At 43.1% G+C, this 21,695-nt stretch overlaps 1 protein-coding gene across 2 annotated transcripts; it reads right to left on the reverse strand.

Annotated features, from left to right (window-relative positions):
• Window positions 1–16,871: 16,871 nt before the first annotated feature.
• Window positions 16,872–20,817, reverse strand: LOC110006516 (uncharacterized). 2 transcript variants are annotated; one of them, XM_088852298.1, is made up of 3 exons: window positions 20,291–20,719; window positions 17,157–17,785; window positions 16,872–17,073 (listed from the first exon to the last, which is right to left on the reverse strand). In XM_088852298.1, the coding sequence occupies exons 1-3, from the start codon at window positions 20,337–20,339 to the stop codon at window positions 16,879–16,881; spliced, it is 873 nt and encodes a 290-aa protein (XP_088708424.1). In that variant the 5' UTR covers window positions 20,340–20,719; the 3' UTR covers window positions 16,872–16,878. The 2 variants fall into 2 exon arrangements, with proteins under 2 accessions (XP_088708424.1, XP_088708425.1); XM_088852299.1 differs by having other exon boundaries at window positions 16,989–17,785; window positions 20,291–20,369; window positions 20,712–20,817.
• Window positions 20,818–21,695: the final 878 nt, after the last annotated feature.

A 21,695-nucleotide genomic window follows, 5' to 3' on the forward strand; every position in this document is an offset into this window, starting at 1 on the left:
GCCAAATTGTTGTTGTTGCATTCAAGAATCGCCATGTCATCTTCATTCTCAAAGCATGTGATTTCTTTAACAATTGAGGGAACCTCCAAAGGCAAAATCTCGAAATCCGGATGAACGAACTGACACATAAGCAAGTTGATTCTAAGGTTACCCAAGTGTGCCGCAGCTGCATCGGTGACAGTCAAAGGCCCAGGCAAGAACTTAAGTAAAGGCCTAATGGAGGGATATTTCTCAATAGAAGCAAATTCTTCTAAAGATAGAACTTCCCAGGCCTATCGAGCCATTTCAATCACCTTCATTTTGAACAAGTCTGCACAAGGGACCTCGAAGTCTAAAAGGTTGTCTATCAGCCTCTTTGCCAAAAAGGGGAACATGATTAGCTCAAAGAGAGATGCCCGGTTGAAGAGTTGATAAGCGGCTCTAAGAAGATCGGGTCTGTTGTCTGCAGTGACATTACGATGATTGAGCCTGGTGATTTTTGCAGGGAAAGGCATCACAGCTTGCGAAACAACAAAGCCTCCCCAGATGCGCCAATCAAGAGGATGAATAACTTCTCCCAAAAAGGAGGTGACTACAAAAGCCGCGCCTATGATGGGTTCCCTTCGAACAGGAAACATGAGTCCCTCTGTCAAGGTTGCAAGCGAAATTGCCCTGTTGCCCATAATTATCAGATCATACTCGCTCTCACCTTTGGAGATAGGAGGTTAAAGAGAGGGATGCGAATCATTCCCAATAATAAGAGGCTCTTCGTCTTTGATAACCATGAGGTCCCTACATGAAGAAGCTTGCCTCCCAGAAGCTTTAGAAGCCTTGGCCGATCGTTGAGAAGACATTTGTCAAGGAGCACAAAATATCGTCAGAACAAGGGCAGGTCTATCGTCGTCTGTCACCAAGAGGGAATCATTGTCTCTTGATCAATCAAGGACGATTGACGTCCCACAAATCAAGGCGTATTAATGCCTCGCTCTAGCCATCAGCAAGCACCGCACGTACGTCCCTTGAAATTTGGACACGCCGCCTGACTCTCGCAGCGTGGCCTGTCACTACGCGTGCTAAGGGTGACCGATTGTGGTCCCACGACTCCTCACCTTGTCAACTGTTACAGTCTCCCAACCCTTCGGTTTCCCACAGACGCTTTCTTCTACTCATCGGGAATCCACTCCCGTCCACCGGGAAAACCCTCTCCTGCCTCTTGCTTGTTATCGGAGTTATCGAAAACCATCGGAAGTCCCCAGAAGACTTCCTTGAGACCTGACGGATTGCCCTTGGCCCCGATTTTTCCCACTTTAGCAGTCCACTAAAGTTCATTGAAATTCTACTAAATTTTCAGTGAGCTCAATGCAACCACTTCAGCAGTAGCACGACCAGAGAAGCACTCGAACTCTAGTAGCGCGCCTCTGCAAATTATGTCAAGGATTCCTTGCTCAGAAAGCTTCGATGTTGGCCAAAAACTGTTCGCAAGCACGCTACGAAGCTTAACACCTCTTGGAGTTCGTCAGAAAATCCCTAAGGACCTTTCTTTGCAAGTTCTAGTTGGGACCCTCGCCATCAGCTTTGGCTCTCTCTCTCTAAAAATCCCTTTTAGTGTTTTACCCTTTGATAAAACAGTAACTTCGGGTTTCTCCCCTTTTATACCCTGTAGTACCAGAGACTGCCCCTTGAAAAACTCAGAATGATGCTCCAGTCTCCAGTTAGCGATAAGGCCAGGCTGGGGCATGCCAAGCTCAAGACCCGAAGCAGCATCGCCGCGCTGTTGGAAGGTATTTTTCATCAACATGAGGCCCCTACTCAATAAAGGCCTAGCAAGCAGCGGAAATTTTGTCAGTCTCAAAACAACCCCAAAACTGGCCAAGATCTTTATGTGGCCTCTCAAGAGTCTCCTGCCAAGTTTCGTCGTATTTTGACTTGTCTAAGGCAGTCAAGATTGAAAAATAGTTTCGGCAAAATCGGCTTTTAGCACCCTGAAACGAACCCCTATAACTAGAGCTACATCTTTTAGGGTCCCAAACTTCTGTGGGACCACCACCATTGGATCCGACACTGTTGAAACCCACAAGGATCAAGTTTCAGCCTAAACAGACACTCTAGGAAGAAGTTATAGGTGAAAGAGTGAAACATGAGGAGCCGCACGCTATTCCCGTTGGGCCACTGGTAACACTACACCATTCAAGTGACAGTCACGACTAGTAACTTTCGATGCTCATATCTCAGTCATCTCTCATCGGATCGCACTCAAATTGATGGGCATATTCGTCTAGTCAAGGCAAGACATTCGATATGTGGCACACCCCATGACGATATCTGAGTGTGAAGAAAAGATAGAGAAAAGTTATTGATCCATGAAGAAAGTGCAGGAAATTCAGCAGCATCGTGCCTCACTCGAGTGGCCAAATCATCCCACTTGCGAGCCCGATCGACGCGAGACCAATCCATTGTGGGTGTAAGGTCTCATGCTATCTCTGACCCGATCCCCATATATGATGAATGGTCGAATTCTTCACATAAAGCAGACGAACAGACTGCAAATCCTTGATTTCGGCCAAAATTTCAAACTTACAAAATCTTCGTTCGGTCATGGAATCAAGCGACGTTAGTGTCTCGTGATCGTAGCGGCAGGCTCAGTGTGATTCATGCGTGGCAATAGTAGTGCCGTGCATGCCTCTCCCTTGGTCTCACAGGTCGTGCTTGGTAATGGCAGCACCATGCACGAGTCTTCTTCCCCTCCTTCTCATCTATCTCCTTCCCTCAGTGAAGTCTGTAGATGGCACTGCCCATCGCCACCTACAGACGTAGCTTTGGCGTCTCGGTGAAGATCCTAGACCGCGAAACGTGTTGCCGTCAGTAGGAGTCTTCCTCTGCTACTCATCTAATGTAGACGACGATACCTATCACCGCCCGCTAGGGGCCTTGGCAACACCCATCATCGTCCGCGAGCTTCCTCTGTGCATCCGGTGCCTATCGCCATTCTCTCTGCATCCCACACCTATCGCCATGCGACCGAAGAAAAACCATCGTCTTACGCCTCGTTAGAAGACAACACCATCCACAAAGTAATGTCACCTCCTCATGTTGTAAACCAAAATGTTTATTGACGTCCAGGCTTGCCCCTTGTTTGCCACCTCGCCCTCTTCTCTTCATCCTTTTCTCTTCTGATGTAACTACAGAAGGTCTTAGGTTAGCACCGCTGCATCAACTTCAGTTTCGAGTAGTATTCGTGCTTATCCTTGAACCATGCCCGTCTTGCTATTGCTCCGTGTCGACAACTTGTGGCTGTTACGATAATCTCGCCCTTCCGTCAAGTTCTCTTCTCCTTTCTACCTTTCATCTAACCTTGCATTTCATCGCCTTCTCCCATGAATGTGCATCACCTTAAGACAAGGGTGGGTCCTTCTCGACCCACTTATCTTACAAATTAACCATAGAAGTGTTGTACCAAAAAACAGGAGGATTATAGGTCAAGGGAGGAGATTCCAAAGGGCTTTCTTCGTGCTTTAAGAGGGCGCTTACATGAGCTAGTCAGAGTAAGTCCCGAACCCACCTAAAATTCCTCTCTCATTGGTTGGTATACCTTCCCTTGCCCTCGATTGAGGTTCCGAGAGAGCGATGTCAAATCTCGAGTCCACCAGAGACTTGAGACACGTGCCACCAGATCACCTAGATCCGAAGGGCGAGATCGAGGCACCTAACCAGCTTGGCGACTCTACTGGGAGCTTACTACCCCTTAGGTCACCCTGACGACATACCCTAAAGGTGCACACGCACCATCTTCGTAGGTCCCTTTCGGATCCAGACTCAAGTAGAGTCACAAGCCGGCCCCTCTTCCCTCCACTGCACTCCTGATGCCAAGCACGCACCTGGTACTCAAAGGTCTTCCCTAAGAGTACCATCTTGAGCCAGCCCCGGGTCATCCGATCACCTTGGCCTCATAAAGGAATTCGAGGCAACGGCTTGATGTCGGATAGAGGCCTCCAGCCTTCAAAATAAGAACTCAAGCTACGCTCCATCCTTGGGCCGCACTCCTTGCTCTAGCTGCATCAGCTGACTCTTACCTCCTAGAAGAAATGGTCAATGTCATGGTAATCAATGACTCGAACGATGCTCAGGAGGAGCGGATGAACAAGGTACTCACCAAGCCAATGCAGCGCCCGTGACCCGAGCTCAGGAGGCTTGATATGTCAAGAAAAGAAAGGAAAATAAAAGGGGCTCATAGGCTGAACACTACAGATCGAAGCCTCGTCAACACCCAATTGAGGCAGCACTCCTTCCCCCTCTTCCCTCCCTTCCTACCGTGCATGACTTCGTACCGAGGGAGGTCACTATGTAACCATGAGAACAATTCAAAATCCATCCAATATGGGTGAGGACACTAAAAGCACCCCACAGCCGTCCAATACAAGTGAGGACACCAAAAGCACCCGACAACAGTCTGATAAAGGTGAAGACTCTAAAATCACCCCTCAACGGTCCATGCAGGGTCAAGACCTTAAAGATCCTCTGCAATCGTCGAACAAGGGTCATGACGTTAAAAGGTCCTCGATCGCATCCAATGAGAGTGAAGAAGTTAAAAGCCTTATGTGAGCCCAATCCAAATGGTGATCCTAGAAACTCAAAGGTTAAATGCCTCGATCTCACCCTCCAGACTTGGATGATCAGGTGGCACGTGTCTCGGGTTTCAAGGGAACCCGGGACTTGAGACCGCTATCTCGAGAACCTTGTTAAAAAACAAGGGCAGGTAGATCAACCGATGAGAGAGGAATTTAAGGTGGGTTCGAGACTTACTCAGGCTGGCTTGTGTGGGTGCCCTCTTAGATCACGAAGAAAGCCTCCCAATCGTAAAATTGGTTTGAAATCACCTCCCTTGGCCTGTATTGTCTTATTTTTGCAATCACACACATATGACAAATATTACAAGACAAGTGAGTAAAGGGACCCCACCTTACCTTTGGGAAACGTACACAGGCGTGCACATTCAAAAAGAGGAAGAGAAGAATGAGAGAGTTAAGATTGGGATGAGAAGAATTTGACCAGGCAGTGAGACCGACACAGTGACTAAACAAGTAAGTACTTGACCTGACATGATAGTAAAAAGGGCTCGGTAACTCAAACCGTCTCAACAGAATTACTACTAGACGACAGTACCAATACCAACTAGCTTGACACGATGGTTAGTTCGTCGTGACAGTAAAGCAGGCACAATAAATCTAATCGGCACAACGACATTACTGCTTGACAACTGAACTGCCATGGAATGCTAGTCTCCACCTCTCTTGGTCAAATGAAAGGGTAAGAGAAAGAAAGAAGAAGAACAGAAAGAGAGAGAGAAGAGACGAATAGAAGAGAAAAGAGAAGAAGAAACAAAGTAAGAAAGAAACAATGAGAGAAGAAGAAGAGAGAAAAGAGAAGAAGAAACAAAGTAAGAAAGAAAACAATGCGAGAAGAAGAAGAGAGAAAAGAGAAGAAGAGAAGGAGGACACAGACGACAATGAGATGGGGAGAGAGAAGACTCAGATGCCATTGGCTTCAACAGGCTTACGCCGGCTGTGACATGAGAAAGAGGTAGATGAGACTCTGGCGACGATGGTCCTTCGCTAGCTGTGACATATAGAGACAAGAGAGAAAACGAATACAAGCAGCTATAGGCTTCTACTGTATGTGATAGAAGAGAGAGAGAAGAAACATAGGTGGTAATAGGCTTACACCGACTGTGTCAGAAGAAAGAGCAGAGAGAAAAAGAACACAAGTGGCAATAGGCTTCCGCTGTCTGTGATAGAAGAACCAAGATGGAAAACACAGATGACACTAACTAGGCTTATGCTGGCTGTGTTAGAAGAGAAGAAAGAGAGAGAAAATACAGGTGACGATAGGCTTATGCCATCTGTGATAGAAGAGAAGGACGAGAGAGAAAACACATGTAGTGATAGGCTTGCGCCATCTGTGATAGAATAGAAGAAAGAGAGAGAAGGCCCAGGCGGCGATAGGCTTGCACTGTCTGTGACTGAAGAGAGAAGGGAGAGAAAGCACAAGCAGCGATAAGCTTGCGTCGTCTATGAAAGAAGAGAAAGCACAGGCGACGATAGGAGTGCGCCGTTTGTGACAGAAGAGAAGAAAGAAAGAGAACTTTGATAGAGGCCCGGCCTACCACTCGGGTTATGGCCCTGCTCACGATTCATGTCTCATGAATAGGAAGGCATCGCACCAGACGATGGGTCTATCATGCGTGAATGGAGAAAGAAAGAGGAGCAGGGAAAGAGAGATATGATAGACGAAAGGAGAAAAAGACAGAAAGAGATAAAGATGAAAGCAGGAAAGAGAAAGGAAGAGATGAGAGAGAAAAGAAGAGGGAGAAAGAAAGAGAAAAAAGAAAGAAGAAAGAGAGAGATAGAGATGAGAGAGAAAAGAGGACAGAGAAAGAGAGAGATAAGAGAGAAAAGATGAAGAAGAAAAAGAGAGATAGAGATAAGAGAGAAAAGAGGTGAGAGAAAGAGATGAAAGAGAAAAGAAGAAGAAAAAAAGGGAGATAGAGATGAGCGCGAAAAGAGGAAGAAGAAAAAAAGAGATAGAGATGAGAGAGAAAAGAGGAGAGAAGAAAAAGAGAGATAGAGATGAGAGAGAAAAGAGGAGAGAGAAAGAGAGATAGAGATGAGAGAGATAAAAATGAGAGAAAAGAGGAAGAGAGATAAAATCACCTTATCGAGACCAACCATTTTTTTCTCTCTCTCCTCTCTCTCTCTCTGTCTCCAAGATGCACCCACAAACCTAAACAAGAATCGAATGAATGATTCAAGAATGAACCCAAGGTTTTTTTTACAATTAGGCTTTGCACGTTTATATAGAATTGGGCCCAAACATGGGTGGAAACCCAAAAATCAACTAAATTGATGATAATTACAATTTAATTGAATTAAACAAAATTAAGAAAATATAGTGTAAACTGACTGTTTTACCTTTGCCTAACAATAGATGGAATTTCAAAACAGTCCTTATCGCTGCCCGAGAACTTGTATGATCTTTCATGAGTGATCCGGGGTTTCTCTGATGCCCGTTTGATCGAAAGATGATTGTTTTCTTGTAGGGCTCGGCATGACGATCAATTTGATACTAATTTCGAGCCATGAATCATGTTTTTAGGCCACGATCATGAGAATTAAAACGTGGATGAATCTTGAAAACTTTAGATCGATAATACTCTCGTTCCTTGCTGTTTTTCTTTGGTTTCTTCGTTGTAGTGCACTGAGCATGCCGTCACGACCACGTGGCAACAAATGGGACGCGATTCGGAGCTAGAACAGATATTTCACAACTTTTAGGTTTTGGTCGGAATCTAGGATCCGACGGTCAAAATTTGCAGTCACTTCGTCACCTTCGTGTGTAAACTCTAACCATTCATCATGTACGTGGTTCGGACGAATGGTATCCCTGGACTATACGCACATGATGGAGTTGGTTTCGTGTTGATCCAATATGTGAGCGTCGCGATTTGATTGTTTGAGTGAGGCATGTCGTTGTTGAATTTTCTGCAACTTCTTCACGAATCAACAACTTATCTCTAGCTTTTCTCCTTGCTCGAGTGTTGTCCCGGGGCATACCACATATCGAAACGCTCGTCTTGATGAGACGAACACACTCACAAAATTTGAACACGATCTGACTTGGAATGGGTGAGATATGGGCCCAGAAATTTACTTCCCGTGACTGTGAAAACAACCACCTTTAATGGTGCTTTGGTGCAGGTTGGCCACACGGCAATAGTGTGCGGCTCCTCATGTTTTAATGTTTTGCTCATAACTTTGTCCTGGAGTGCTCAATTAAGTCAAAACTTGACCCTTAAGGGTTTTCAACCATGTCGGATCCAATGGCGGTGGTCACGCTATTGTTTGACCCACCAAAAATATAGTTCTAGTTACAGGGTCCATTTTAGGGTGCTAGAGGATAATTTTTCTGAAATTGTTTCTTTTTCTGAAATTGTTTCTTTGTGTTCACTGCCTTAAACATGTTGAAATGCGATGAAACTTTGTAGGTGGCCTTTTGGAGTGTTATGAAGATCTTCACCAGTTCTAGGGCCTTTCTGAGAATGTTCAGAATTCCACTGTTTTATCAGGCTTTGTTGACTGGCTTCCTCTTTATTCCGTATCATAGACTAAGGTGCTGAAAAATGTCTTCAAACAGCTTGCCTTGTCGAATGTTGTGCTTCAAGGGAAGTGAGATGGACAACATTTGGAAAATTTCCTTCGGCTTTATAACTTTTTTCTTCCTTGCCACTGGACCACGTGATTGCCGATGAGATTCACGTAATGCTGCCACTAGGATGCTCAGACATTGGGATGCATTGTTTGCAGGTTCGTCCATGGAGACGTTAGGGGGGAGAAGAGACTTTTTTGAGGGATCTTGTTGAAGTCTTCACCCTCAAGGGACTAGTTGTGATTCTGATAGTTGAGGATTTTGTACGGACCTTGTTGATTAGAAACAAGCCCATTTGGTAATTGAGTGCCATGTCGAAGGGCATTGTTCCCATTTGGTATGGGTTTTGTTTTTATCCTCTGGTGTTGAGCCACGCTTTGAGGATTTTGTTTGTGGTGTGCTGAAGGACCTTTTGTCGGTGCCGTCTGCTTTGTGCATCAATTCCTTGACGAGTAAGGTACCTTAGTTTATTGAGGTGATAGCTTTGGGTATAACCCCTACCCACTGCTGTGCAGTTTTGACAATCAAGATACTTAGTGATCTGATTACCGCACCAAAGTCATGGTTGAGTTAGCTTTCTTAGGGAGTCTTCAACATTTTGGAGTGTGCTGGTAACCTCTTGAGAATGATGCTCTTTTTCATGAGACTTGTCTAGCTTTCTTGGTGAATATTTTGGTCATCGAGTCCTTCCTGTAAATGGACTCAAGCTGTCGGAATATTTCCTTGAAGCTCGTGTTTTTGAGTCTTGGTAATGTGACACAAGGGATTTTTCTTTTTGAGTGCGTGCTGAAGCTGCCTGTTGAGACGAGTGCTGCATCAACCTGTTTATTGGCCCAAGCATCCTTTGCAGATTTTCACTTAGAGTTGGAAGTGACGTCGTAAGACGATTTTCACCAACTTTTCTTTTTATTTGTGCTCTTTTACCCATGACCTTTTTGACCATGTCCACCCTTTTCTTCTATTCTTACTCACGGTGCCCTTTCGAGGTTTTCACCGTGCTCGGTTCTTTTATTTTAACGGAACTCTTTTACTCATGGCTTTGTGACCATGCCCATCCATCATTTTTATCCATGGTGTTCCCTTGTCTAGGTGTATACCATGCTTGTTATTTTTCCCTTTTTTTTTTTGGTGAAGGCATCTTTAGGGTCATGCCTTCGGGACCTATGCGAAGCATTTTAACGTCATGCGGTCAGGACGTGCACTACAATTTAAGGTCATATAGTTGAACCATGGTGGGGATTGATGATAGTCTATAGAGGCTATAGAGTGAGTATGGTGGTAGTTTTAGCTCGCTTTAGGGAGATGACATGAGGCTACCTGTGAAAGAAGGATAATGTATGAAAGGAAGATGGAAAGTGGTGACCCATTAACTGATAACGAGTATGGATGACGTAATGGCTCACTGTTCTATGAGCATGGGTAAGACTCATTAGGGAATGATAGATGATGACATCAAAGAAAGGTTAACTCACTGAGGAGTCCGTGAAGATGGTGCGTACATGAATGGGTCGATTAGGAAGGCGTGCATGAAGATGCATGTAAAGGGCGTGTGCACATATATTGTGGAGCATATTTAAGGTCATGCCTCCTGGACCTGTGCAAAGCAGTTTAACGTCATGCGGTCAGGACGTGCACTATGATTTTAGGTCATATAGCTTGGACCGTGGCTATGCGGTTTAGTGTCCTGCAGCTTGGACCGTGCAGTTTAAGGTTGTGCAACTAGACCTCTGCTACAGTTTATGGTCATATAGTTCGAACTGTAGACACCCCATTTTAAATCTGGAAAATTCTATGGTTTCTTGAACTTTTAGGAACACACTTAACCTAGTAAACCTAAACCCATAGTTCACACAACCTATCTTATGACCTAGAACCAGTCTGCCTGCTCAGAACCCTGTAAAAACCTTGTTTTGACCCAGATTTCTGTAAATGCTCTGTTTTACCGAAGAACTCATTAAAAATAATAAAAAAATCCATTTTGACCCAAATTTTTTCTGGTAGCTTCACAAAAGGCTAAGAAAGTCGTGTCGCCTAGCCTGGACACAGTCTGACTTGAGCGACACTAGCCGGTCACCTAGCCTGGATTGGGCGACACGCCTAGTGTTGCCCAAATTAGGGCCACACTACTCATATCGCCCATACCATTTTGCCCCGAAGTTGAAATTTTTGCCTTTTAGACTTTTTTGACCTTTTTATGAGCGACACTAGGCATGTCCCCTGGGTGACACAGGCAACCCTCAAAACGTGGATCTTTGACCAAGGGATTTGTTTGTTACGTGTGCATATCTTTCCCAAAGGATTTTGACCCATATAAGGCCTCTTTTTGTGGTTGTTTAACGGGGGATAGAGATTAGAAACCCTAGAGAGCTGCAAAAGATATAAATCTTAGAGGAAAACTCAGAGAGAAAATCCTAACCTAACCTAAGCCTGAGAACCCTAATTCTAAGCTATTTCTAGGGCACAACCACCCGATTCAATCAAGACTTGCTGGTTGACATCTGAATAAGAGAGGCAAAGAGGACCGGTCTTGATACGGGTGAGCCCTCAAGGGCTTGGGAACGCCGCGCCATCCGGCATGGTTTGGTATCATTTATCTCTCTTTCTTTTACTTTTTGTCACTACTTTCATTTCATTTGGCCTTATTTAAATCAGTTTTCTTTAAAAAGCGTATTTTGTATTGTCTTGGATCATGCTGGCGCTACCACATATTTGAGAGTAGATTTGCTCATTTCCAGGCAGATTTGGCCTCTTGTCCCGCTTTCTTTACCATTTTATTTTCTTGTATTTTCACAAGTTTATGGTAACAGATGCGAGAGATCTTCACCAGATATATCTATCAGATTTTGCATCATGAACAATTTGACGCCCATCGTGGGGCATTTCGAGTTTATTCCAAGTGCAAAAAAGCAATTTTTATTCATCGTTTTTCACTGTTTTCAATCACAAAAAGTCCCAGAAGTCGATAGTAACTAGGATCCAAGATTTTGGTGCTGCGAAACCTTGATTTTTCTGGGCGACATCAGCCGTGTCACCTGGGCGACACCACCAGTGCCGCCCAGATCTAGGGCAACACTCCCCGTGTCGCCCAAAATTCAAAAGTTTTGGAATCTTATGAAACATTTCAAATCTGTTCTGGGGTATCTTCTGTGATTTTTCACAAAATTTCGAAGCAAAATAAAATTTTTAAAAATACCAACAAAATATTTTACTATTCCATCTGCGTTGTTCTACTTTACTCTGTTTTAATTTATTTCATCATAAATATATATTTTTTCCTTTTTCTTCCAAGTATAAAGTAGGCTTATTTCCTCATTTTAAAAAAAAAAAAATATAAGCAAAATGAAAACAAATAATATTTTGAGCAATACTAGTAGTGCCGCCCGGGCGACACCAGTAGTGCCGCCCAACTGCAAGTGTCCAAGAAAGCTTCTGAGACCCCACATGCCTATTTTAGAGACTTTTGGCTCCTTTCTGACCAAATTTTGACTTAGAATAAAAACTTTAAAAATACATAAAAAATATTTTGCTTCAAATAGGTCTATGTTGTTTCTGACTTTTTTTTTTTATTTCATTTTAGTTTGTTAATTTTGAATGAAACCATGTTTTCCCAGCTTTCACCATACTTAGTTTAACTGCATTTCATCAAGTTTAAAAAAAAGATAGAAATTTTTAAAATATATATATATATATATATATATATATATCGAGGGCTGCTTGCACCCTCCCTGAACCGTGTTTCGTTCGAATCACCCTCGACTCGGGCCACTTTCGACTTTGCACAGACTGTGCTTGGTCTCATTGTTCTGACTTTACCTTCTTAGGGGTTGCTTACCCCTCCATCTATACTGTGTTCCGAGTGAGTTTCGTCGGAAGCATGCATCGCTAGGCACGATCAGTGCCGAGTGCTCACTTATTTCCTTTCTTGTTTTGTGTGCATTGTGTGCTTCTTTACACACTCCAAGCACACACCAGACAGGGAGTGCCCGGGAAACGAGCAAACAAATATTTTGAAAACCCCCAAAATCCGTGTTAACGGCGTGAGGGGAACCTAGCTTTGAGAGTCGAGGCAGTTGGGATTCGCGTAACTTTAACTGTGAGTGCCCCTCCTTAATCCTTTACCTCAAAGCAACTCCGTGTATAGTAGGACCTAGTGAACATCCTATAACAGGAGGCCAGGACCTATGTGGGGACCTATACCAGCCTAGCTGCATTTCAATAATTAGGACTTCACTCTCAAGCCAAGCAGACCTATAATCAACCTAGGTCAAACATTTTCGTGTGCCTGCTTATTTATGATCGCTTAATCTTAGATCTCAGTTCGGACTCGCTTTTGGTTCGAGCTGAACCCTCTGGGTCCAAGTCCAGGCTTGTACCCAGCCTAGCCCAGGTCCGAACCAGGCTCACAACCAAGTCTGAACCTAAGCCCCCTTTTAGTCCTATCCAAAGGCTCGTTCCTGGCTCATCTTTGATCCAATCTGGGTCCACACCTGGTCTGATCATCAAAACTCTTTGGGTCCAAGATCAGACTTCTACCTAGCCTAGCCCATGTTCGAACTAGATTCACACCTAGGTCCGAACCTAGGTCCCCCTTTTGGTTCAAGCCGAAGGCTCATTCCTAGTTCATTCTTGATCCAGCCTTGATCCACGCTCGGTTTGATTATCACAACCCTCTTGGTCCAAGCCCAGGCTTGCACCCAGCTCAGTCTAGGTCCGAACCAGGCTCACACCCTAGCCCCGAACCTAGACCCACTCTTGGTCCTAGCCGAGACTCGTACCCATCTAGTCTAGATCTTAGTCTAGGCTCTAGCATAGGTTTAAGCTTATAGTTGCCACTAAAGCTAGACTAGGCTTACCATAGTTCATCGTCTGAACCAAAGCCCATTGAGTCTAGAAAGTCTAGGTTCCAGTCTAGTCTTAGTTAAGGTTTTTCCTTAGAGTCAGGCTAGGTCTGCCCTAAGTCGTCGAGTCTAGATCTTACCTAAGTCTAGATTCTAGAACCCAGCCAAAGTGAGTCACCATGTCGATTACGCAAGGCAACCATGCTGATTGCTCGACAACTGACTCTAAACCAAACCTTCCCAAACCTAGGGACTAGTATGCTGCAATCTCTTGGAATTACCAACAGACCTCAGGCCTATCCATCATCCAACGCCCAGTTCTTCAGTTAGAGGTAGAGTTCGAAGGGTCCACTTCTAATCCTGAAATCGGTGTGATCCGAAGAGCTAATTCAGCTCGAAAGACTTTGAATAGTCAGAGGGTCCGACCAGGCGTTGTCCTACAGTGGATTTTAGGTAACCAAAGTAGAAGCCGAGTGAGGGAAGAAATTCATGCAGCATCTAATGCCAATTCCCACAACTGCAACCAAGACAACCCCGAGGTGCAACGTTCTCAAAACCAAGACCCACCTAGATATAGGGGATCCAGCCCAACCTCGAGCCACTGTAGTACCGCTCTTGACATTCTTAACACTGTACGAAGTAGAGGCGTCAATCCAGACCAACCTTTAGGCGAGATGGGCGTCTAAGCTGCCTTAAAAGTCTGATTGACCTAGGTTACACTATTCTTGCCCCAGCTCATGGGTTGATGCCAAACCAACTTAGTAGTATAGGTCAACCCCTAGCACAACCGAGTTAGCTGATTCTTCAATCGGCCCCTTAGTTCACCCGGTCCAATAAACCATGCCATTTCTGCAGCTGGTGGTGACACCTATAGGTCACTACGCTACTCAAGCACAAATGTATCAAACCACCTTGGTACTAATCTTAGGTCCATGTAGGCCAACATATACCCTAAATCTCAACTTAAAAATCTACATTTGGGAACCCACCGACCGGTGCGCCTATTGTCACACCAAATACTCAACAAGAAGGCACTTTAAAAGCGATGCAGGATATGCTCATAAGAATGGGTGTGCATCAAATTCTACCCCCAAAGGCCGATGTTCAAGAGACCCTTGGAGGCATAGAGGACCTTCCCCTGGGATTTGTTGTCCCAGAATTTAGGAACAAGTTTAATGCAAAGAGCTATCCAGATGCTCACATCAAAGTGTATCTCCTCTTTGTGAGAGCTTTGCGAGACATGCCTAACCAACTGAAGGTCATATTTTCGTAAACATTGATCGGTGAGGCCTTGAACTGGCATCGGAGAACAATGTCTGTTCAATCACACATTACTCCAGACGAAATGCTCAACCTATTCGTCTCTCACTACCGCTGGTCGACACCAAGATCTCTCTCCCTGGACGAGCTTAGTGCAACGAAGAAAAATCAAGGAGAATCCTTCAAGGAGTTCATCCATTGATTCCGTGAGGCGGCAATTCAGGTCATAGAATGCCCATTGACTGACCCAGCCAAAATCTCTATGGCTTTAGAGAATGCCGCTCCTGAATACAGGAACTTTTGCAGCCAAGGTCATATCCCCCACTCTTTCAATTCCATGATTGAGCGGGTGGTGCGATATGAAAGGGAAAGAGGGACACCCCTCAGCACCAGGCCCGATAATAAACTAATAATGACTCCCCAAAATAAGAGTAAAAGCAATAACAAGGGGAAGGCTTCCGGTCAGGTTAATGAGATTGTCGTTATCGGACCGGCTCAAGGTTCAGCCACTCAACACAATAATCAAATCCAAAAATAAGAGTTCAGCCTAGAGCTAACCCTCGAAATAATAACCAAAGGCGAGAGGATAATTTCACTCCTTTCAAAGACCCACTGAAAAAAGTGATGGAATTACTCCTGGCTAGAAATATGGTTTATCTCTCACCACCAACTGAACTACCATTTCAAGTCACGGACAAGAGCAAGTGGTGCAAATGGCATCAAAACCATGCCCATTATACCCAAAACTGCATATATTTGAAACGAGTGATTCAAGGGTTAATCAACAAGGGGGACATCACTGTTACACTTAGAAATCAACCTGTCGATGAGCCTAATCAAAAGATGGGTATTTTCACAAACCCTCTCCCAAAAAAAATGGTCACAACGATCGAAAAGCTGGGAGCTCAAGATAACTTGAAAGAGAACATCATCATTCACACGGTTGAGAGTGGAGACGAAGAAGATGATCCAAGTCAGCTCATATTTGCTTGTGATCATCACCTTTAAGAGTTCGAAGAAGATCTTTCGAGCCTTTTAAGAGGAAACCCTTCATCTCCGGACCTTGATAACTCTCCCAAATATGACCAATATGGCAAAGTTGATACGCTAGAAATCGATATGGTCAGAATCAATGTAAAGGCATCATCTCTCAAACAAGGGGTCAACACCTCAAATTCTCCCATTATGCTTCCAAACAAGGGGCCAACACCTCAAATGTCAAAAGAAGTTGAACCTTTGAAAATTCTAAGGGGCCCATCTGAGCCACCTTCACAAGAGTTCTTGAATGATCTACCAATCTGAGATCAATAATTAGATATTGAAAATCCGACCAGGTTACCTCCTCAAGAGGCAAGCTCTCTAAAAGTCATTAACGCTATGAGCACATCTCCGATAACCGGAACGCCACCATATTAAGAGAATTCATCCTGTGAAGAACAAGTTCCCAACGGAACAGAAAGCCCTGTAGGGGCGACCCCATCAAAATATTCGATAGGGGCAAACTCCTTTCACTCCTTTGGTGTAAGAGTTTCACCTAAACTTGAGAGTCTACTACAGAGTTAACCTCCAAAAAACAATTCGAAATTTGCAATGAAAAAGATTACCGAAAAGGAGTTTGGTGATCACTCGTCTTTCTGCAAATAACTGAATGAGGTATTCATGGCTCACACTTCAAGTACTCCATTAATGGAGAAACCCTAATAAGCCTATCTATCCATACAGAGGGATTAGGAAACTGAGAGTGATTTCTAATCCCAAAATTAATGTTCAAGTGTAGCAGTTTAAAGGAAAAGTTCAACAGAGATTTCGTAACCCTTGTCAAAGAGATTTTGGATGCCAACCAGGGTCAAGGAAAATCAAAGGAAGACCGATATTAGAACCTCCTTGCCACTTGGAGGTGGGAAAGATGATCAAATTCTTACATGATCTTAAAGAGAATTGCAAAAAACAAAAAAAAAGGGCACCTCTGACTCTTCTTCCTCCTTCCCCTCTTCCTTTGTCATTATTTTCTTCTTCACAAAAAAAAAAAAAAAATCCGTTGGGCTAAAAATCCGAACGAAACCTCAAGTATTGGAAAAAAGGGACCCCGGAGCGACAAAAGTAAGTAAAAAAAAATCCGCTGGGCTGAAAATTCAAAAGAAACCCTAAGAGCTAAACACTCGAAAGGGACCCTAGGGCGATGAAAACGAAGAAGTACTCTCCTTCTTTCTACTCTCCAAAGTATTTTCTCTCTAAACCTCTTCTATTCCTCCCCTTGAGTCAAAGTGGTGTTAAAAGAAAATCAATAAGCATTAGCCTGACAAAACATTGCCAAGGACCTAAATCATCTAAAAATTCAAAATGTGAGTGGTAAAGGAACGAAATCAGAAATCCAAAGAGATTTTAAACACCCAGGGACGGTATCATGTATTTTCAAGACTCTGTTTCGCTCAAAACTCTAGAGAACTCTCCTTGAATTGCAATACAAGAACTGAGGTTGGAAGATAAAGAAATACTTGATGATTCCTTGTCCTAAAAATCTGAGACAAAAAACCCTACAACTAGGGGGCCTGAGTTTATAAAAATTTAGTTTGAAAAGTGTGTGCAAAGAAAGTGTTATTCTTTACTTCGACAAATCAATTGCACACATAAAGATAAACAAATGCCTCACAACTGGGACAGTTACAAAAAAAAATGGAGGGGGGGAAAGAATGAGAACAGGAAAGACAAATAGGAAAGGAGAAATCCATATATTTATATATACTTCAAAATCCATAATAAAAACCAGAAGCTCATGGCATCGATCTCTGGCTGAATTCTGTTAAATCAAAGACACAAAATGAGAGAAGTACATAAAAGAAAAAAAAAAAAGGAGAGAAAGGATATAGAAGAAAAGCATACCCTCTCTATTCGATAACGATATAGACGTCTATCTAAATCTTCAATGAGGACGGGGGATGGTCCAGGAATGGTAGGAACAACAACCAAAGAAGATGGTACTGCTCGTACTCTGTTCAGCTTGGCTCGAACTCTCTCTAGCTCATCCTTGATAGAATCACGTTCCACTTCTGCCATGTCCCTCGCCTTTCTCATCTCTGCTTCTACCATGTCCTTTGCCCCTCTCATCCCCTCAAAGTCGTGGTGAAGACTCTCGAGATCCTCTGCAATCAAATCTCGCTCCTCTATCGTCGAGTCACGTTTAGCACGAAGGGAAGCAACTTCCTCACCAGAAAATTGATTCCCGCCAAGATTGGCAGTCCCCAGCTGTCGCATCATTCCCTCACCATGATCTGTCAGGGCGGCCATATCCCTCAAAACGACCCTATATTTCTCCTCATATAAAGACATGGAGATGCTCTCCTCTTCCTCCTCACCGATAACATGAGCAGTCCTCTCCCTCCATTCCTCCATCCAAGGAGTCATCTCTCTCATATAGACATCCTCATCAGCAGTACTGACTATAATTGGAGTCCAAGGTGGAGTAATCTCGAAGGAAGACTGAGGAAGGCCAAACCGATGACGTACTTGACCTGAAAAGTATGGCAACATCAAGAACATGCAGATCAAATGGGCCGGTGTCCAAAAAGTTCGAGAAGACGCAGCATTGACCGGTGCGATAGGGTTGACTCTCATAGGAGTCTAGTCAATCTGGAAACTAAAGAAGATAAGTCAACTCAAAGGGGGGGATCCATTATTTAGAGCAAGGAAAGAAAAAGATAGTCGTGACTTACCTCCCCAACAACTTGGGTATACAAGAACAACGAATAATACAATCTTGAGAAGACCTCCTCAGTCTCCCACACTCCATATGACTAGCGATGAATAGTCGGAAAGGACTATGCTAGTCGACCTGAAAGTGGGTGAGGAATAGATATGTTTCCATGCCCAAACCTGGAGAAGAATTGAACAACCCCTAAAGAGTGAGCTACCTTGGCAACACTACAAAGATGATGGTGTAACCAGCCCACAATCGCCTGACCCCAGGCCACTCGCTCCAAATAATCCAACCGTCTAGTCACCCAAACCACCGATAAATGAGCTCGACCCTTGGACCGATCAGGAAACAGAAACTCCCCGAACAAGTACGCGAGAAAAGCCCACAAGGAACATCGCTCATCATCTGAAAGTGGCCCATTATTGATGGTCAAATCGACCTCCTGTCGGAACAGCTCTGGGTCATCCTTGATCATGGCCCACTCATGTGCCTCTCGAATCCTCTCTCTCTCTTGCTCTCGCCACTCCTCATCAGAAAGCAACACTGGAGGAGGTACTGCATCTATATCTACATCGTCAAGCTTGAGAATGTCGCACCCAACTCCCTCTGGATCTCCTGATAACCGGACACTCGACTCTGTCAAAGCTCGGGCAGCCGCTCTAGTTGGAGGATGGCTAGATTCGCCCTGAACCGACCACTCACTCCAAGACTCCTCGACTCACTGTCTTCCTCCATAGGGACCTTCCCTATTTGGGATGGTCTACTAGCTGCGGAAATCAAAATGTGATGAACACGACCACCCGCCATCCCTTCTACACGACGGAGAACATGGGTAAATTCCCACTTTAGCTTTCCAAGTTGGATCTCTTATTCATGCCTGCCTTTGATCTTTTCATAAGGAATACCAAGCAATTCCTTACAGTCAGAGGCATAACTAATAGACGACTTTGGAGGAATACTCATAAAAGGCTCACCCTCACTCCAAACCCAAAGAATCTGGGTAACATCCTCAAGAGTAGGAGCAAGTTCGTTGCATCGTAAGGGAATTGAGTCAGTCTCCGGTCTATATTGGCGGCATAACTTAGTGATCAAAGCACAATCCAAGTTAAAAGGCCTGATCCTACAGACCTCCCACAAACAATTTCGGGCAAGAGCCTGCCTTTGCCCAGGAGTCAATAATTATGCCCATTTACGGATAGCAAATAAGTGGGATCTACAGTCAACATAGAACCCCTATGAGACAAAAAAGGAAAAAAAAAAACAAGATAGGGGAGAAAAGCTATCAATCTTTCAAACATCAAACACAATTAAAAAAAAAAAAAATCATCACCCCACAACAAGAGGATTTCCATTAGGGGGTAGTTTTGTCATCTTGCACTCAGTAATAAAAACAAAAAGAGGGTCACCCCACAACAGGGGCAAGAACAACAAAACCCTTGCCAAAAAAATAAAAATAAAATAAAATAAGGAGAGGAGAGTAGGGGTATTCTAGTCATTTTGCACTCAGAGGTATTTTTTGTTATTATACATCCAAAAGGCATTGTGGCTATTTTTCCATCCCCAAAAATAAGGGGCAGAACTAATCACTCACGATTACCCTTAAAAATAAGAAATTACACATGGGTATTCTGGTCATTTTGTGCTCAGGGGTATTTTGGTTATTTTGCCCTCAAAACCCTTTTCCGTATTCTGAAGAAAGAAAAGCCGATAAAGAAACTTTTGACCCAAACCCATGAACATAAAGACTTTGTCTAGCACAAGGAGTTAGGATTCAACCCAACTCTTGACCATTCAAGCATTTAACCAAACATTTTATAAGCATCTCATAGGCAATTTCAAGAGTAGGGTCCACACATATTCTGAAAATCTTTTGAAAAAATGTCCGACCATAACTAAAATATTCCATGAAAAGCTTTACAAATCATCTTCTACTTCGAAATTTGGGGAGAAGAAATCATCATTTTTACTAAGCCAAAATCAGTAGCATGTCAATTTCAAGGCCGTCCAAAAAGAGGACAATCTCAAATTTTTCACTAAGGCATTTCAACAAACATATCATGGTCATATACAAGCACTCTTTGAAGCGAAAAAAATGGTATTAAAATAGATTGTTTTACCAAAGTGTAAACATGACAACCAAAGTTTTATAAGTGAATTACATAATTTAAACAAGTTTTTCACATCCGGAAAAAGAAAACCATTGTTTTACTAAACCAAAGTTAGTGGCCTGCCAACTCCAACACCACCCAAATGGGAACTAAGCCAATACTCACTCAGACATTTCATTAAACATATCAAATGTCTCAATGGGGACTTGTACCTTCTCTTGGTGTTCTAATTTGGAAATATGATCCAACCCAAGTGTCCATTGATGCTCTCAGCGTTCCATTTTCGACCACCTATGAATCACCAACAGAATGAAATAAGATTACAATGAGGGAGTTTGATGTAGAGAGGAAAAGTGGAGAAAGAAAGAAGCCTAGAGAGAGAAAGATGGAGGGATCAACAAAGAGTGTGCATTTGTGGTAAATTTAAAAAGGAATGGATCCCTCTCATGGCTTCAATTTCAGCAACTCTCTTCAACTTCTTTTCACAGTGCTTCTTCTCTCACTAAAATCCTCATCAGTGTAGGGAAAACATCAATTAGCAATGCATCCCAATTAAAAACGGGTATAATTTGGTGTTCTCCTAGAGTGAGCAAAATAAAATCTATTTGTGGCTTGGATTGGGAGAAATTTCACCTTCATCAGTGACTCTTGTTTTCTCATCGTATATATATAAACCTTCTGCTGCAATTTGTTTCTCCTTTTTGCTTTGTCTTTTCAATGTGACCATTTGCTCTCAAAGAGCCATTTGGACCATCACCTCTTGTTTATTTTAAATAAATAAAAAAAAGAAGAAGGAGACTGTGCAAAATGATTTTTTTTTCTTTTAAAATAAAAATTAAAAAAAATAAAAAATAAAAGTTTTTCTTGGGCGACACGCTTGGGGTTACCGAGCCTGTGAGGGTGACACTAGATGTGTGACCCACATATATTTTGCCAAAATGTTTTCTTTCCCATGTTTCTTAATAATAATAATAATAATAAAATAATAAAATAATAATAATAATAAAAAAATAATAATAATAATTTGTGGTAGACATTAGTGGTGTCGCCCAAATCTTTTGTACAAAAAAAAAAAAAACTTTTTTATTTCCCAGATGTTGCACAATAAAAAAATAATAATAATAATTTATATGGACGACACTAGCAGTGTCGCCTAGCCTGTGAGGGGGACATGCCCAGTGCCCCCCGGGCGACACGGCCAGTGTCGCCAAAACCTTTTTTCCAAAAAAAAGGAAAAAAAAAAAAATCCCCAGCTCATTTTTAGGCCTTTTTGGGATCAATCCTTGACTTATCATGTGTTTTGTGACCTTTTTTAAACAAATGTTTTATTAATTTTAATTAATTTCAAATGCTCCTTGGTGGCATGAGCCTAAACTGCCAACCAATTTTCCAAAAAAATTCAAAAATTTAAAAAAGATAATAATACGCTCCTCGGTGGCATGAGCCTCAACTGACAACCAATTTTTCAAAAATAAAAACATTTTAAAAACGTCAAACTCATGTGACGTAAAATAGGCGAGACAGAAAAAACATCAAGCTCGTGCAACGTAAAAGAGGCGAGACAGGTAACGTCTAACACCGTATGACGCAAAAGGTAGGGTGTATCCAGGGCACAAC

The sequence above is a fragment of the Amborella trichopoda genome, chromosome 11 (genome assembly GCF_054954075.1).
Source record: "Amborella trichopoda isolate Santa Cruz 75 chromosome 11, AtrichopodaSantaCruz75HAP2 v2.0, whole genome shotgun sequence".
In the NCBI taxonomy this organism is placed as follows: domain Eukaryota; kingdom Viridiplantae; phylum Streptophyta; class Magnoliopsida; order Amborellales; family Amborellaceae; genus Amborella; species Amborella trichopoda.

Coding starts and splice junctions, on each gene's coding strand:
- LOC110006516 (XM_088852298.1), bottom strand. CDS start 20,339: ATGGACACTTGGGTTGGATCATATTTCCAAATTAGAACACCAAGAGAA. Junction 17,786..20,290: donor AATTAGAACACCAAGAGAAG/GTACAAGTCCCC, acceptor CATACTTTTCAG/GTCAAGTACGTCATCGGTTT. Junction 17,074..17,156: donor ATCGTTATCGAATAGAGAGG/GTATGCTTTTCT, acceptor TTGATTTAACAG/AATTCAGCCAGAGATCGATG.